Source organism: Tachysurus fulvidraco, chromosome 17 (assembly GCF_022655615.1).
Source record: "Tachysurus fulvidraco isolate hzauxx_2018 chromosome 17, HZAU_PFXX_2.0, whole genome shotgun sequence".
Classification (NCBI taxonomy): Eukaryota; Metazoa; Chordata; class Actinopteri; order Siluriformes; family Bagridae; genus Tachysurus; species Tachysurus fulvidraco.
The window spans coordinates 6,900,300-6,917,340 of NC_062534.1; the positions used below are offsets into that span (position 1 = coordinate 6,900,300).

Consider the following 17,041-nt stretch of genomic DNA (forward strand, 5'->3'; position numbering starts at 1 on the left):
TGTCTTTCTTTGCTTAATGGAGAACTGTAGCTGAAATGTAGATGAAGCATTGCCACACATGTTGAATGGAAACAGTTTATTGTTTTCATATTTACAGTTGATATGTACAGAGTACTTCACTGAATATACAGACATTGACCATACCACACTTTTAACAAAAGTAAAGTACTTGTCTTTCTCGGTCATTCCACCAGGGGGCACTAGGTCAAATTAGTCAGACAATAAATTCAACAATCTTTTAATTATGTATTTTTTTCATAGCTATAGCACCTTAAATTGAATTATAAGCAACATTAGAGTATTTAAAATAGTTATTAAAATGCTGTTTTTGCGTTTTCACATGACACATATTAGCTCTCCAGTGAAATCACACTTTTTAATCATGAAACATTCACTTTGACTTTATAACTGATGTAGAGGTGTTCAATTTGACAAAAAAAAAAAAAAAAAATACCATATCACCATATCACAATACTCATGTATCCACAATGTATATTTCCTTAAAAATGATGCCAGTAAAGCAGTAGTGTTGTTAAAAAAAACCCTGAACAACTTATGCAATTCCACTATATATTTTAAAAACATTAGAAATCTGTAGGGCAAACAGGATTGTGCTTTGAATGAAGAAAAGGATGAAATGGACTGATGGATGTTATGCAACAGACCGTCACTTACAGTTGTCAGGCACACAGGTTTTCTCTTCCTCGAGAGGTGGACAGACAGAGCCGTTATTAGCAGGCTTTATGTGAATGTAGCGGGTACGATATCTCACGCCTTTCTTTTTGTCCTCACCACATTGACCTTTACATAAACCCCATGGTGACCAGGCAGACACCTCACAGTCAAGAGGAGTATCTGTGGACCAACACAATGTAAACATTATAATCATGAAGTCCGTCAGTGAAATTTGTACAACATAACATTTTTCCGTCTCATGTGATGCATTTGATAAGTGGTTTAGAAGTGATCATTAAGGTCTAACTTTTATATGTTTTAACTCAATCACATGATTAAGACATAGAGGAGCATGAGGTTCCCTACTCATAATAAGGTATATTGGGAATTAGGTTTGGATATCTTGCAGGTATATAATTGGAAATGAACTTTATGCCCCCTTCAATTGATAAATAGACAATGACCTAAATGTTTCATAAAACAAAATCTGTTATAGATATCCTTCATAATGAATCTAGAAATCTCCTTTTTTCCCCCAAAAAAACCCTTCCAGAAGTTACAGCCTTGTAAAACATTGATCACTATGACATATTGAAGTTGGCACATAAGATAAAAGCATGACTGGACTTGACATAAGATTTTGTTTCCATGACCAATTCTTCGTGACTGATGCAGAAAACCTCCAAATGGACCGACCCCCATAATCCTGTTTGGGTTTGTTGTTTTGGTAACCATGGAGATGGGTGAAAGGTTTTTTTTTTGCTGACACAATTTGCTACAAGCCCACACTTGATTACCATACATTCTCTCCAAAGAACATGACTTACATTTAAGCTGGTGTACAAGACAGTATGAGATACAGTAAAAGCTCTTTTTATGGCTATAGATGTATTTGAGTTTGAGTATGTCTTGTTTTGTGCTGTTTAGCTGGATCGAAACATATTGAATATTGTGAAAAAATATATTGTATTATAATATTTTATAACTTACTTATGAGAGACTCGTCTATTTCATTGCCAGTTGGAATTTGGTTGGATTGTGTGGGCTCTATCTGCAAACTGAAAATATGTTTGCTTTTGATCTTGGTGAGTGTGACCTTGGCGATCGGTGGAAGATGTTTCAGTCGCGGATAGAAGAACGAGTTAGCAGGGTGACTTGGAAATGATGATGTTATCTGAGGAAAACAAGCAAAAATAAAAAGCGAGGTGTGACCTCTGATAGTGATTATGAGTATTGATTGTCTAGAAAGATTGATTGTTTTCTCATGTTTACCTGTGTGACTTTGTCCTGGGGAATGGTCTCAAATTTGGGTGAAGAAAAAGTAAAGCCACTGTCTGTACCAGCATCATAAGGAAACAGATCAAGGCTAATGTTTTCTTTCCAGTGGTCTCCATCACACAGATTTATACTGTCTATCCCAATAAACCAGTCCGGGCTTGGCACAATCCGCATAATAAAAGACAACTGTAAAATAAGAACAGTGATAGAATTTTGTTGGGTTTAAGCACGTGTGAACTCAGCACAGCAAACTCGCAAGTTACAAGTTGTAGATGTTAAAGACAGTGATGAAGGCTTGGATAACCACTTGGTGGATTTTTAAATATATTCAATGAATAATTTTTGAAAATATCTATACCTTTAATATAATTGTCTCTATGGTCTAAGGTTTTACTCAGTTTACAGATTACCAATTTAAATTTACTTAGAATTAATAAAATGTTTGAAATTGTGTGTGTGTGTGGGTTTGTTTGTTGTGTGTGTGTGTATATATATACATTATGTCTTTTGAACTTACAAAGTTGTGCCTGGCATACACCTCAAACTCCACGCTTGTCTGGCCCGTCCCTCCAAGCACAGCTGGCGTGGAAAAGAGGCCGTATACACCCTGGATGCGCTCCCCAGCTGCCTCCACCTCCTTAATCAGAGTCCAAGCCTCTCCTTTTTCAGAGAACTCTCTCACCCCATTACTTGCATATTGGTTTTTTTGCCAGATGTGGTAGTCTGTGCTGTGAGTTACTCCTGAAAACAGTATAAGAAGCACTGAGATCCTTTTTTAACACAGTACAATTATAAATATCCAGTATTCAGTAGTCAGACGATTAAAAAAATATGTTAAAGTAATTGCACACATATTGCTGCAATATGTCCTATAATAATAATCCCTTTGATATTCAGAATATTTCACTCACCAATCAGTGGAGACCACTGAGCAGGAGGCCTGTAAACGGGGTACTGCTTGGGGAAGGCAGTCTGGCTCCACTTGCCTGTAAATGTTAGTCTGTACCGGGCTGTTGAAGTTGCAGTGCAAAGTGAGTCCACTACACTCACAGGCATGGTGGCAATTCCACTAAGCAGGGTTATCATTAAGGTGAAGCACCACAGCAAGCTTCTTATACAGATGGTTTTCATCTTTTCCATTGCTGGTTCTCTGAAAGAATATTGAAATTAAATGTAGGCATGTTATTCGCTCCTGTCACATATGGCAAGCATATACATTATGAAACTGGGAACAATGAAACATCTATATCAGTGGTCAATTTGGATTTTAAAAGCTTATTTACTACCAAAGACAGCGTGTGCCTTTACAATCAAATGTCCTGAAGTATAAGTGAATGTGAATATTTAACCAGACATTGTATGAGATTTGAAAACACGAAATGTTGTGCATAATCTATATAGTGTATAAATATTGTTATATATTTTCATACACCTTTAATAGCACGATTTGGTGCAAGAGTCATCTTTGTAAGTCTACAGCAATGCACCATTATCATGCAACATCTTGAATAAATGCGTGAATTGATCTCACTGTATAAGTAAAAATTGGATTTTCACAGCATGTTTGATTAAACAGAGCATGAGCACTACTTACTGGCTTTGCAGAGACAGATGAGTTTTCTGCAGAAGAAATGGAAGTCACCTATGCCTGGGCTGCCTGAGAGAGACTGCAAGACTCGATCACTCCTTTTGGCTATTTATGCATTTCCACAGTCCCCCCAGTCTAATCGTATCAATAACCTCCTGACCCCTCCCAAAAACGAGTGCTCCATTCTCCATCTAACAATTCCATGAAGGATTCGTTCACGAGCACGCAACTGAGGTTAAACATGTCATAGTTGGAATCAGGAGATTTTCTACTCCTCCTGCTGGGAAAATGCTTGAGGGAAATCACAGTCTAGGGCTGTGTTGTCTTTTGTTGAAGTGAGACGAAGAGTGAGAAGGGTGGAGTGTGCTGATGTGAGTGTGGAAATAGACTTGGTTTCTGTGCAGCCACTGCCACTCACCCTTAAGCTAACTGATCCCGCATGCCACCCACAATTGCTTCCACATGCTCACGTTTTGGTGACTTTTTAACAACTATTTCTAGTCTCCTAAAACTTTATTTCCAGTAAGACACGTGCACATATGCACTGTACTTCAAATCGTTCTTTTTTAGAAGAAGAAATTGTTTATGAGAGCTTTGAATATGCAATTTGCTTTGTGTCATTTGTACTTTATGGATTTTCTAACAAAAATGAGATGAACATGTGGTTTCATGCTTGTATCATTCTGAGGTCAGTTGGTACCAGTAGATTATTCATTCAAGCTGTGTGAAATGTCACTCCATGTGGTCAGTGTGGGACTACTCCAGAAAATGGCAAATAATATGAACACTCACATATGGTGCCCTTCAGAATTACTGGCTGGCTGCCTTCAGATGTGAAACGAAAATGAAGGCATGAAAAGAATATCACATGTGACTAGGGATAATATTAGCACCCTTTTAATTAAAATGGAATGAAACCTTACCAGGATTGTTGAACAGCAATGATTCTTCAAGCTTTAAGAAAGTTGAAAACTTATAGAAGGATCATTGAACTTAATCTCACTGTTGCTTTGAATTAAAATTTTTGATCAACTTGTTCAAGCTTCATCAAGTTTTAACCTCCTGGCAGAGCCGACCAGGGATTTGGCTGAAATTTAGTAAAACTCAATCTTCACATGAAATATAGACTAGTAGCTTCAAATCATTAAAACAGCCCATACCCCACCATATAATACAGCAGTGACACCTAAGTAATTTTTCATTATTCACTCCAAAAGTGAATAAAAAACAAAGCAATTCATAAAAAATGTGCATGCTCTACTTTACATTTCCTCAGAAACAAGAAAAGGTACTGAAAATGTCTAAATTTAAGAAAAGTGGATTAAAAATCTGTTCATTCTACTCGTAAGAAGCATGAACTCAGTGTTTAATTTGTAACAAAACTGAAAATTCTGAAAATTAGTAATGTCAAGCACCCTGTGAGACTAAGCATGAATACACAGATAGCCCATTGAACGTGGAGGTAAGAACCACAAAAATAATGAAATCGAGAGCTGAAATCATCATAGCAGGAATAAAACCAAAACATTTTTAAAACAGCAACAGTTGGATTTTGGTATCAGATGACCACAACACAGTGATTTAATTGTAGCTCTAATGATGCTTAGTGACTTTCCAGAGCTGCACTACGTGAGTTGCTCTCAAGAGAGGCTTAAGTTTGCTTCCAAACAGCTTGCTATTATGTGACGTTAATAGCTGGCTTTGAAACTTGCAAACCACAAAAGACAACTAAACTGAGCAATTCTAAAACTGTGTTCTTTGGACCTTCTTTGCCTTCTTCACCATCCTCCCCAGCGTCTGGCAAATATCCACCAATGTTTCTTTTTGTATAATTGGGCTCAAGTGTGTTTTTAACTGATTATATGCGTTATAACCGTCTCTGGTGGTACAGTAGCAGGATCCAGTGGCCTGGCTTCAAACCTTTGCCAGGAAACCAAACCAGCCACCGGGGAATTAATTTGGTCCCAAGAAAATTGGAGGGTTACTTTAGGAAGGGCATCCGGTGTTAAAAAAAGGATGAGCTAAGTACAGTATGTAGATTGGATGATCCGCTGTGGTGAAGGACAACAATAACATCCATTTGTAAATTGTGCAGGTCTCTTCTGTGTTGAACATTTTTGTTTTTTCTCCTTACTAATGAGTGAAAAACAGATTTTACATGTATGCAAGAAATGTATTTATATCTCAGGGAATTGGGCCCAGTTGTTCCTACGTCACTGAACAAATCTAACTATAACTATATATAATGTGAGTGTAATTTAGTATTCAGAATTTCAGCTAATTCAGAGCTAAAACAGTAGAAGTCCACATTGAGATCCACTCAATGACTCTGATGATACAGTGAGCACAGGCTCACCAAAACTGTAAGTTGGAGATTGGAGAAAACCAGGTGATAACTGTCCGGTTATGGTGAGTCTGTTCTTACCTGGCAGGCATGGAACCCAGTGTAGTCTCCTGCTATTGAATCCTATCCATGTCAAGTTTTTTTTTTTTTAATAATTGTAGCTTTCCTGTCAGCTCTAACTACCCTGCCATTCTCCTCTGAATTCTTTATTAAAAACCCATTTCTGAAGTGTAGAAAATCAGAAATCAGCAGTTTCTGAAATAATCAACCCAAAAATAGTTACTCTGCTCACATGATTCTAATGTTCTCATAAACAGCAAATCTTGACCTGTATCTGTAAGATTTTGTGCATTCCACTGCTGATCTGTAACTGCTAAATGGCATTTGTGACAAAAAGGACTAGACTTGTCGACTGCAAAGATATCTGCTGTCAAGATGTCATTGACCCCAAAAGAGTTTTACTAGTTTAAATTAGATCTTTGTTAGAAAATGTTTTCCCGGATGATTGAATAAAAATGTCAAATATTTGCTTTATATAAAATTGTTTCCTCATCATTATTGGGGCGCCAATAGTTCTGCAGGGTACCATGTAGACCAACTACAGAAAAATGGGTACATGGAAGATGGACCTCCATCTGAGTGTAAATGAGTGGAAGTTGAACTTTAAATACTGTTCTGCTTCATAATTACTGTAAAAACCTGAATTGTGTTGTGTTATTGATTTTATATTGATCTTTCCAATGTAAGTCATTCATCTCAGATTCATTTTTGGATATATTGTGGATAATAAATGTATTATTGATATGTTGCTATTGCAGAGTTAAGGCTTTATCCTTTGCTATGTTTTGTGATCTTGACTTTCTTTTTTGCCTTTCAGCCAAAATGCCATCTGTTTCAACATTTTTTTTTTTGAGATCTCCCAGGCACAATACACACCCGGAACTCAGGATCTCCTATTTCTGTAAGTAATCTAAAAGCCAAAGCACTTGGATCTTTTGAGGTCAAATGAAATTAACCTGAAGCAATGGCTCTCATTGTAGCTAGATATAAAGATTGAATTCAATTGAACCTGGTGATACTGTGCATATTTGTGTTACATTGTGATTAAACGGTCAGTGCAAATAATGTTGCTAATAGACTCATTATAAAAATGCTGGCTCAGACAATTCCTGATTACTGTCACCTGTGTGGAGTTAGCTTTGCCTCTGCCTTTTTTCCGTTGTAATCCACAACAGTCTAAATACTGTATATTACTTTATTTGTATCATGTGTTTCCAAGGATTTGTGTATGCATAAACAACTAATCTAAGATGTGGGTCACAGTGGTTTTCCAGTGTTTGAGGTCTCTTCAGGCGCTAGTTCATTTTCTTGTTCTCTAGGATTAGGAACTAATTCTAGCTTCTATCCTATCTCCCAAGCCTGTGTTTCTATTTTTCAGGGTTTGTAAAAGTGTGATGCCGTACAAACACATTGTAGAATGTGCAGGTCTTTTTACCTATTTCTTTAAGGCCACTTTCAACCATTTTTGACTTGACATCAAACCTTCAACCAATGAGTGATAGAGTTAAATGTAATCTATTCACTGTTTAGTTCTAATAAGTAATCAGGAGACTCTGGCTTTAAATGCACCAATGGTAATAAATGTTTGCTTTTGCTTCAAACATATTTCCTAGTTTCGTGTTTACATTTACCAATGACTCGTTTGATAGATGTTTTTTGCAAATTGATGACAATGAATCTGTATTTCTCTTTATTGTAGAGTAGAAGACATTCAAATAGAGAGTCTTGAAAATATCATCAAAAGCAGAAACAGACAATATACCATAAGAAGTAACTATACAGCTGTTACAGATGTGCTGTGTAACCTTTTATTATTGTTGGCCAAAACTCTGCTTTTGCAGCAAAAATAAAATTATTCGTAGAAAGTCCTAACAGTCTAAACATCTGTACAATAAATCTATTTGACACAGTTTAGTGTTACACATGTACAATTTAATAAATGTATAAATGCCATATCAATAACATGCCAGTTTAGCTGTAAAACATATGTGAAGCTCTTGTCATCAGCGCATTAATGGCATATCACTTTATCATTTATTTATATACGTAATAGATCGATAAATCATCTCTCACCACACGTTTTCTTCTCACCACACTTTTGTCTTGCCAGGTGGCTTTGAGACAGACTATTTTTACTGAACATGGGAGGTTTGTGTTGATCCTCAAAAAAGTGAGACTAATGATATTCCCATTCACATCACCCAGCATGACTCTGTCTGCCCACAGGCCGGAGGTATAAAGAACAAGATTTACTCTTTCCTAAAGTGATATTCATCTGCTCTGTGTAACATGAATTACCTTTTTTTCTTCTTTTATTCACTAAAATCATTTGATAGAATGCAATTATTTTACAAAGTGCTCTAAGTTAGCCATAATTTTCAGTATTTTAAAGGCATGAATCACTAACATTTTCTGCTCTGACTCATATGAATTCATGAATCACAAAAGATTACAATTTTTCAAATCTTGCTTTGTGTTAATAGGAATCAATATGGATTACAATTTATATAATATAAAATAATGTATCAACAATCATTATTAAATAACGTTTTTTTTTTACTCCATATTTAAAATCTTTCTGCAATCCAAGTTCATGTGAAATAGCTGTTACTACAGTATAGAAACAAGAACATATCAGAGAACAGGCTTTGATATATAAACTTGTGATTTAAATTACAACCTAACACTATTGTTAGAGCTGCCAGAAAATAAATAAGCACCCAGTGACCAGCAAGATTATGATTGCACTTTGATATAATAATAAATTCCACAGCAAGCTATATAAAAAGTTGCTACATGTGTTTTTTTTTCTTGTCTGATTACAGTACTCTATAAATCCATCTATTTTCTGTATATTAAAAGTGTCATGGAGAACTTGGAGCATATCCAAGGGCGCTCACACGACAGGGACATGGATAGGGGGGCCAACTTATTGCAGGCCACAATTGCACACACACTTCCATAGTCCCAAACCCATTCACACATTACAGACAATTTAGAGATACAGATCAGTCTACAGCACGTCTTTGGACTGACGTAAGAAAGCCAAAGTATCTAGAGACAATCACCAACCCCGGTGTGTGGAAGTAGTGTGAAAAGAAACAGTTTACGTATTGTATATTTGTAATATTTGTAAATCACAAAATTTATAAGAGCTGTTCAGTTAATTTTGCTATCACCAGGTAATGCATGAAAACCATATACAGTACATTTTCAGTTTTATCATTGATAGTATTGTAGGGTATAAAAATGTTCAGTCATAGATTATGGGGTATAAAAATGAAAATAACGAAGTCTCTAGCTTCTGCTTAATGCATTAAATGTAAACTTTTTTTTTCAGTTGCAAGACTTTCTTTTTCTTTTGGTTCTAAAGCTTAGTAGGCAGACTATTATGTAACTTTTGGAAGGATATGCCATATTTGGCTGGTTATGTTCATGATGTCAGTCCAGTGCTGGTCTATGTATGATTGGCCCTATCCCATGACTGTGGTACAGTAAATCAATAGATTAATGTAGCTCAGTGGATTCTAAGAAATATCTTCCTGATTTGGCACAGTTATATTGGACTTGGGAAACGATACATGAACCTAATAGCATGCCAACTTGTTTGAAGGGGGGAAATGATTTTGTTCCCTTAAATCCCCAATTCAGAATATTTTACGACTGTTCACTAATCATATTATTTAGTTTTACAGAAATAGTGGAATCTGTGGTTTTGTAAATTATCTCCAATCTGAATGATTTACCAAATGTAATATCCATTAGCATGATGTGGAGATCTAGGGCTATTAAATAAGCAGTTTTCAGACAGATCTGGTGCTTGCATATATTTTTACTGGCCCTTAGGTTCCTAACTAAACTAAAAGGAAGAAAAGAATGATTCCTTTTGTCTGTATAGAGTAGATGAATGCGTTGTGTCCTATACAACACTGTTTACAGGCTATTATAATTTGCATGCTTGCCTAATGTTACTCAAACTGTTGCAACAATTAAACAATTCTTCTCAATGTCCAGCCGGATTGATTAGATATTAGCTATCTATTAACTATGTCTTTTTTTAAATATTGTTTTTTGCTTTAAAAACGAAACCAGAAACTGAGACACCACATTAAAGTGGATTTCCATGCATTGCATGTGTTTGGGTCTTTTTCCCTGTCACATTACTTTGCTATGCCACAGGTTCAACCAGCCATCCATGGGATATATCAATTTACTGCACAACTGAATTCATATGAAAATATTACAATAACAAGATCAAGCTTTTATATATTTATTACCAAGTTATTTGAAGTAACGTTTTCAAAACCATTAAACAACATTTGAATTTTATCATCAAATATTTACATTTCCAATCACATAGGTTTGAATTAGTTTGTGAAAACTGACTTAATTGGTTTCCCAAAGTATTCACCTCTGCTGGTTCAATGGTAGAACCACCTGAATCCAATTACAGCTGAAAGTCATTGTCTGTGATATGTCTATATCAGATTTGCACATCTAACATTTCTCCTGGCAAAATTACTCAGTAAGATTCAATAAATACCATTGGTGAACAGTTTCACAGTGAACTTTTCAAGTGCTGATACAGATTAGCAATCAGATTGAGGTGTAGGCTTTTCCTGGGTCATTCGAATGCAGTTGGTTTCTTGGTTTTTATACTATTATAGTGAAGCTTTGTTCAATAAACTTTAATCCAAAGCATAAGTCTTTTGCAGATTGGGGCAGGATATGGCTTTGATTCAATATGATGCTACCATCACCTTGCTTTACTGTAGGGATAAGTGTTCTCGTGATGATAGTGTTCTCAGCATGATAAGCAGTTTTGGGTTTCTTGCAAACATAGTGCTTTTGAAGAAACCATTTACAACATTTCAGATTTTTTTTGGCTTTTTTTTTTTAACAATGGCTTTCTTCTTATTACTCTTTCATAAAGTTCAGTTTTTTAAGCATCCTGGCTATAGTTGCCCCGTAAACAGCTTCAGCACCCTTAGAGTTGATGTTCTCTAAAGCTTAATTATCCTTGGCATCTTGGTTGCTTATTTGATCCATGTGGTTTTTATCTGATTAGTTTTGTCTGGCAGCCTCCTCTAGGCAGCTTCACATTATTATTTGCACTATTTTTTTTTTTTTCATTTCATTGTGCTACATGTATTATTTTTTATAACTAAACTGATGGATAATTTTCCAGAATTCTCCTGGACTTTGATAGCTCTTTGGTATTCTCTAAATGACACTGGCCACACCCACCACCACACCTCATTCAGGATTGTATGACATCAGAAAAGTCCCTGGTCCTACCACTATATAATGACAAAAAAATAAAGTGGGTAAATACTTGGAATACATGGACATCACTGTTCAGTTTGGTAAATTTACAGTTGGCAAAAATTTACATTTTTGCCAAAATTATTAGCCCCCCAGGAATTTTGGAACATTTTCCTAAAGATCGTTCCAATGTTTGCAGCATTGATAAAACTTGATATAATCAAACATTCACCAGTGCTATTTAGTAGCTTTTGGTACATTTTGGAATATTAAATAAATTTTTAGGCTTGCTTTATATCAAATATAGTGAAAATGGGGTGGTCAAAAATATTAGCCCCATGTGAATTTTCGCTTAATTAATCAATCAGCTTTCAAAATACACCTCTGCAGTCAATTGGCTTCCTAACAACACCTGGGCATTCAATCAGCATAAAAGGACTCCAAGGAGCAGGGCACTTGATCACATTATTGGGCGAGAGACTACTTTTACTCACCATGCCAAACACAGGAAGACAAAGGAAATCAGTCTTGAGCTCAGAAAGAAGCTAATGGAGGCTCATGATAACGGGGAAGGCTATACTGCCATTTCCAAGTGTTTCACAGTGTCTAAAACCGCTGTACGTTGCATCATTGCCAAGTACAAGGAGACAAATTCTGTAAGAAACAAACCTGGGTGTAGTCGTAAGCACAAGATTTCAAGAACTCTGGAGAGGAAAATAGTCAGAGATGTCAGCAAGATGCCCCAGACATCTGCCAAGATGATTGTTTCTGACCTGGCCTCTTCTGGAGTTGATGTTTCAAGGAATACAGTTGTGAGGGCTCTTCATCGTGGTGGGCTTCAGGGCCATCGTCCCAGAAGAACCCCTTTACTCAAAAAGTGGCACATCACAGCCAGACTGAGGTTTGCCCGTAAACATATGAAAGGTAAAGATGAGTTTTGGGAGTCTGTGCTTTGGTCTGATGAGACTAAACTGGAACTCTTTGGGCACATGGATGCTGCTTATGTTTGGCGAAGAAAGGGTGAGGCCTTCAACCCTTAGAACACAGTTCCCACAGTTAAACATGGTGGTGGGAGCATCATGCTGTGGGGCTGTTTTGCAGCTTCAGGCACAGGGAGCCTTGTTCGGGTGCATGGCATCATCAAAAATGAAAATTATGTTGACATTTTGAGGGATAATGTGCAGAAATCTGCTCGTAGTCTAGCCTTAGGTCGTCGCTGGGCCTTTCAACAAGACAATGATCCAAAGCATACATCGTAATTGGTCCAACAGTTCCTGAAGGATACCAAAACCAAGGGTCCTGGAGTGGTCCGCACAGAGACCAGACTTCAATCCTATTGAGAATCTGGCGAGTGCTCAAAGTGAATGTCCATGCTCGGAAACCATGCAATTTGGACCAGCTGGAGCAATTTGCAATGAAAGAATGGGCTAAAATCACTCAGGAGACCTGTGCCAACCTAGTACAGAACTACTCTAAGAGGTTGTTGTCAGTTGTGGCTCAGAAAGGGTACACTATTGACTATTAATGACCAGGGGGCTAATAATTTTGGACGTTTCATTTTTGCCCTTTCTTGTTTCAACTCACTATTTCAATTAAATATCCTAATCAAACTTAGTGGACATATTGTCTTTGTTATTTTGGAAACAAATACACTATAAAACATTTGTTGTTAATGGTCATTTCCATGGAGAAATCAAGAGTTTTGTCTAATTTCATAAGGGGGCTAATAATTTTGGCCTCAACTGTATTTAGATTTACTATAACGTTGCTCTAAATCTTAGGGAATGCAGCACAGAAGAGTAACAAAGTTTATGCAAGTCGCATTTTAATGTAGTGTTTACAGTCTAGCATGCCGTCTTTTGCTGCCAGAATGATGAGTTCATCGTGACTGCATAACACTGGGAATGTGATGTCTTTATGTGACCTAAGCTATGTCACTATGGGACGAAGTGATTTATTGCCGTGGTGAAATCCATGGATGTTCTCTAATCCGCTTCTATCACCCAATGCTGAAGCTATATTAGCTACGCTAAAAGCATCAGTCATTCCATATGCAGTTTATTTAAGTCTATAAACATGGAAAACTAGCGAGTCACGAAAACATAATGTAATCAAACTGCCATGAGTAATAGGGATTGATTCAAATGATACATAACAGATGCAAACATAAAGTGGTCATGAAGCAAATAACATTCAGCTTGTACAACGTTTTGAAAGGCAGAAAAGTTGTGTATAGAGAAAGTCTGAACAGCTTTCAGACCTAATCCGATTTTGCACATTTTATTGTGTTACAGATTTCATGTACATGTACTTTTTTACCCATCTACTCACAATAACCCATATTGACAAATGTGAAAACAATCTTTCAAAAATATTTTAAAATGTATTCAAAATCAAAAAGAAATCTCTAATATAGATAAGTATTCTTTTGAAGAAGCACTTTGGCAGCAACTACAGATTTAAAATCTGCTACGTTTCTACAAACTCTGTACACCTGGATTTAGGCAATTTCTCACATTCTTCATGGCAGATACTCTCAAACTCAATCAGATTGGATGGGAAGCATCTGTAAACTGCCATCTTTAGATCTCCTTACAGATGTTCTACTGGGTTCAATTCTGTGGTTTGGCTTGGCTGTCGAAGGACTTTCAGAGTCATGCTCTGAAGCCACTCCTGTGTTGGGTCTTTGTCTTTCTTGAATGGTAAATCTTCACAGACTAAAGGTCATGAGAAGTCTGGAGCAGGTTTTCTTTAAGAGCCTCTTTGTAATTAATCATTCTCTTAATCCTGAAGCACTCCATGTCATAATGCTGCCACTGCCATATTCCACCATAGGGTCAATTATTAGCCAATTTAATAGTACATGATTTTTGCCTGGCTAACTGTTCATCTAAGGCATTCAGAATCTTTTAAGTGCCTGCCATATGCTTTTTACATACCACCTCTCGATTGATGAAATGTTTCTGAGAAGCTCAGAAGATGATCCCATCTCTGCAGTGATTTGTTCCATTATTTCATTATAACATTTCATTACTTACAAAATAAGTTATGTGCTTTTGGTTGTCTAGTTGAACTTGCAGGTGCTAATATGTGTTAGTATGTGTTAACCTTTGCCCACACTTGTGGGGTTGATAGGGTAGAGTCTGACAGTGGAGGGGATAATTTTCAAATAAACCCATTTAAATAAATAAATTTAATCCATTTGACATCAAATGTACAATAGAATAAATTGTGTAAAAAAGTTAAGGGGTGCGAATACTTTAAATAAAGTCTCTAATACTGTTTATCAGTTGACTACCCAGATAACCTGTGAATGGGTGATTACTTTCAGTAGCGCTTGAGTATATGGCTTAAAGGGAAAAAAGATATTGCCAAGAATTTCTGTTAAGTTTCCTGGAAAGAATGGAACATTAGTTAGTAGATTAAATAATGTATTCCTTTGTTACTCCTTGAAGCACTTACACTTTTAAAACAATGGTGTGTTCCAGATTTTCCCATTATTCCTGGAAGTACTGGTAAGTTCTATGGCATTCCTTTGTATATACGACCAATCTTACTTTGTTTTTAACATGCCTTGTATCAAATATTGCAACAGTTTATGTACATGCAAATTATTGCATATTGTCTATCCAAACCCTGTGAAGGAAAAGCACATTAATGGAAGTGATGTTACAGTATAGTGACACTAGGACCACTTAAGAGCACCCTGATATTTATTCATAGAATGAACCATGAACTCTAGTGCTCTAAGTTATGTTTAGTAAAATCCCACCTTGATGTGCCCACCTTGATGTGAACTATTAAGTTCATGAAGTTGCTTCCTCCCAGGTCCAGGGTTCCTGGTTTGATCCTTAACTCAGGTTACTGTTTCTGTTTCCGTGAATTTTCTCCACATGTCCATATGGTTTTTCTCCAGATGCTCCAGTTTCCTTTCACCACCCAAAATATTAAATTGCCCCTAGTTTTGAATGTATCACATCCACATTCATGCCGGGTGTCCTTGGCATATACTGTAGGCTCCAGATCCACTGTCATCCTGACCAGAAAAAATCGGTTCCTGAAGATGGATTAATGAATGAATGAATTTGACTAAAGCATAATCCCCTGGACTTGCATTTGACAGCAAAATCTAAATGTTATTAAAGTTCAGTTTAGCTGTTAATGTAAGTTAATCATTCCTATGGAGGAATACATAAGGAGAGTTCTAAATCTTTTGATGAATTTTACAAGGCTATATGAGAAAGTATGGAAGATATCTATAAGTCTTTGTATGTATTTATTGCAAAGTTGAAAAACAACATGTGCTTTTTCTATCTAAATTAGGTAACTAGGAAAGTTCCTTTTTTGGGGGAGGTTTTACCTGGAAATAATTCTGAGTAAAATTGACAAAAGATTATAGTACAGTTTTTCACATAAATATGACCATTTTTAGTCCAAGTCAAATAAAATTGTATAAAATTGGTTTGGGACAAGCTCCTCAAATGTATCTTCAGTGTTATTTTTCATAGCACAGCCAAGAAACTGATCGTGTGTCAGTTGGCGTTCAGTGGAGATAACATCCGATTGCTAGTCACTGACACTTCTTTAGTCACTCAGGGAAAGGAAGTCTGGAAAATTCAGGCTTGAAGCATATCTGTTGCTGTCCAATTCTGCTGTTAACCCAGCAGAAATTACTTTGCAGTTGGTCTTCTTTATTTTAACTGTAAATGACCAAAAAATTAGCAATTTTTTTGTTTTGTTACTTAACAATTATTTATTTGTAGAAGGTAGTAACATTTCATATCAAAGCCACAGTATTAATAAAATTCAATGTTCCCAAATTTTTACAGTTCCCTAAGTGCATTTTTGTTGACCCTTGACGTTTTTCGTATTTACGACAAAGTATTTTTGTAAAAAATTATATTTAAAGTAAAATTATTGCCTATTATATCGTTATATTATGTGTAACAATTAAGTAGTACTGTATGTTATTGTAGAAAAAAATCATCAAAAATCTCAAAGTCAAGATTAAATTTCTGTATTCTGTGACTGAAAAATAATTGTTCCAAATTATTTTTTTAAATAAGCGATAGATGGAGCAGTTATTTGAATTATTTGTCTACTCTGGTCATAGTCCTAACTACATTGCTTTGAACTACATTGATATTACTACACTTCATTTAAAGCTAGGAATAACAAATATAGATGCGAAATGCTGGAATCACTGGTGTTACAACATTAGACTGTCACCATAAGCAAATTCCCAAAGTGAAGACTTTTATTTGTTACTAGTAAATAATTAAATGTATGCCCTATATTGAGTGTGATGTTCCGGTTGATACTGTGTGGACGTATGTATAAGGAGACATCCTCACTAGCAAACTATTTAGTGCCATTGTGAACAAAGATGTAGAACGAGTTCTGGTAAGGTCTACATCTGCTAAGATGTTGATATAAAACTCACTAAAAGAAGGATAAGGTAGAATGGGATTATGCAAATCTTACAAAAATCTGCTACAAATAATATAGTAATAATGGTGAAAAATAAATCATGCATGTTATTAAACAGAAAAAATCTTATTACATCAAGCTTACTTTGAATAATGTTTCTGTTTATGCAAGATCTGTTTATCCATGTTTATATTTGTTTCTGCCTGAGCCCAGACCATGATGAATGATAAAATAAGCAGAACACAGTCCATTACTCTAATCATAGATCTATCATAACAGGATCTTGATTGTATAATATGACATGGTGAACACATTATTGTATAATCTGTTATTCACATCAGGCGAGATTTATTTTACTATTTACTTGTACTGTGTGACAAGTAATCTTAAAAGACCATAGT

General features: G+C 35.9%; 1 protein-coding gene across 2 annotated transcripts; it reads right to left on the reverse strand.

Moving 5' to 3' along the window:
* Nucleotides 1-87: 87 nt before the first annotated feature.
* Nucleotides 88-15,227, reverse strand: spon2b (spondin 2b, extracellular matrix protein). Of its 2 annotated transcripts, none has more exons than XM_047802414.1 (6): nt 14,997-15,227; nt 2,865-3,103; nt 2,471-2,694; nt 1,948-2,139; nt 1,666-1,849; nt 88-855 (listed from the first exon to the last, which is right to left on the reverse strand). In XM_047802414.1, exons 2-6 carry the CDS (start codon nt 3,091-3,093, stop codon nt 668-670), a joined length of 1,017 nt encoding a protein of 338 aa, XP_047658370.1. In that variant the 5' UTR covers nt 3,094-3,103; nt 14,997-15,227; the 3' UTR covers nt 88-667. The 2 variants fall into 2 exon arrangements, with proteins under 2 accessions (XP_047658370.1, XP_027010517.1); XM_027154716.2 differs by lacking the exon at nt 14,997-15,227 and adding an exon at nt 3,548-3,850.
* Nucleotides 15,228-17,041: the final 1,814 nt, after the last annotated feature.

Excerpts from the sequence above, each read along its gene's own strand:
- spon2b (XM_047802414.1), bottom strand. The coding sequence starts at position 3,093 with ATGGAAAAGATGAAAACCATCTGTATAAGAAGCTTGCTGTGGTGCTTC. Across the intron at positions 2,140-2,470 it reads TGTATGCCAGGCACAACTTT|TTGTCTTTTATTATGCGGAT; the intron begins GTAAGTTCAAAA and ends CTTATTTTACAG. Across the intron at positions 856-1,665 it reads AATAGACGAGTCTCTCATAA|ATACTCCTCTTGACTGTGAG; the intron begins GTAAGTTATAAA and ends GTTGGTCCACAG.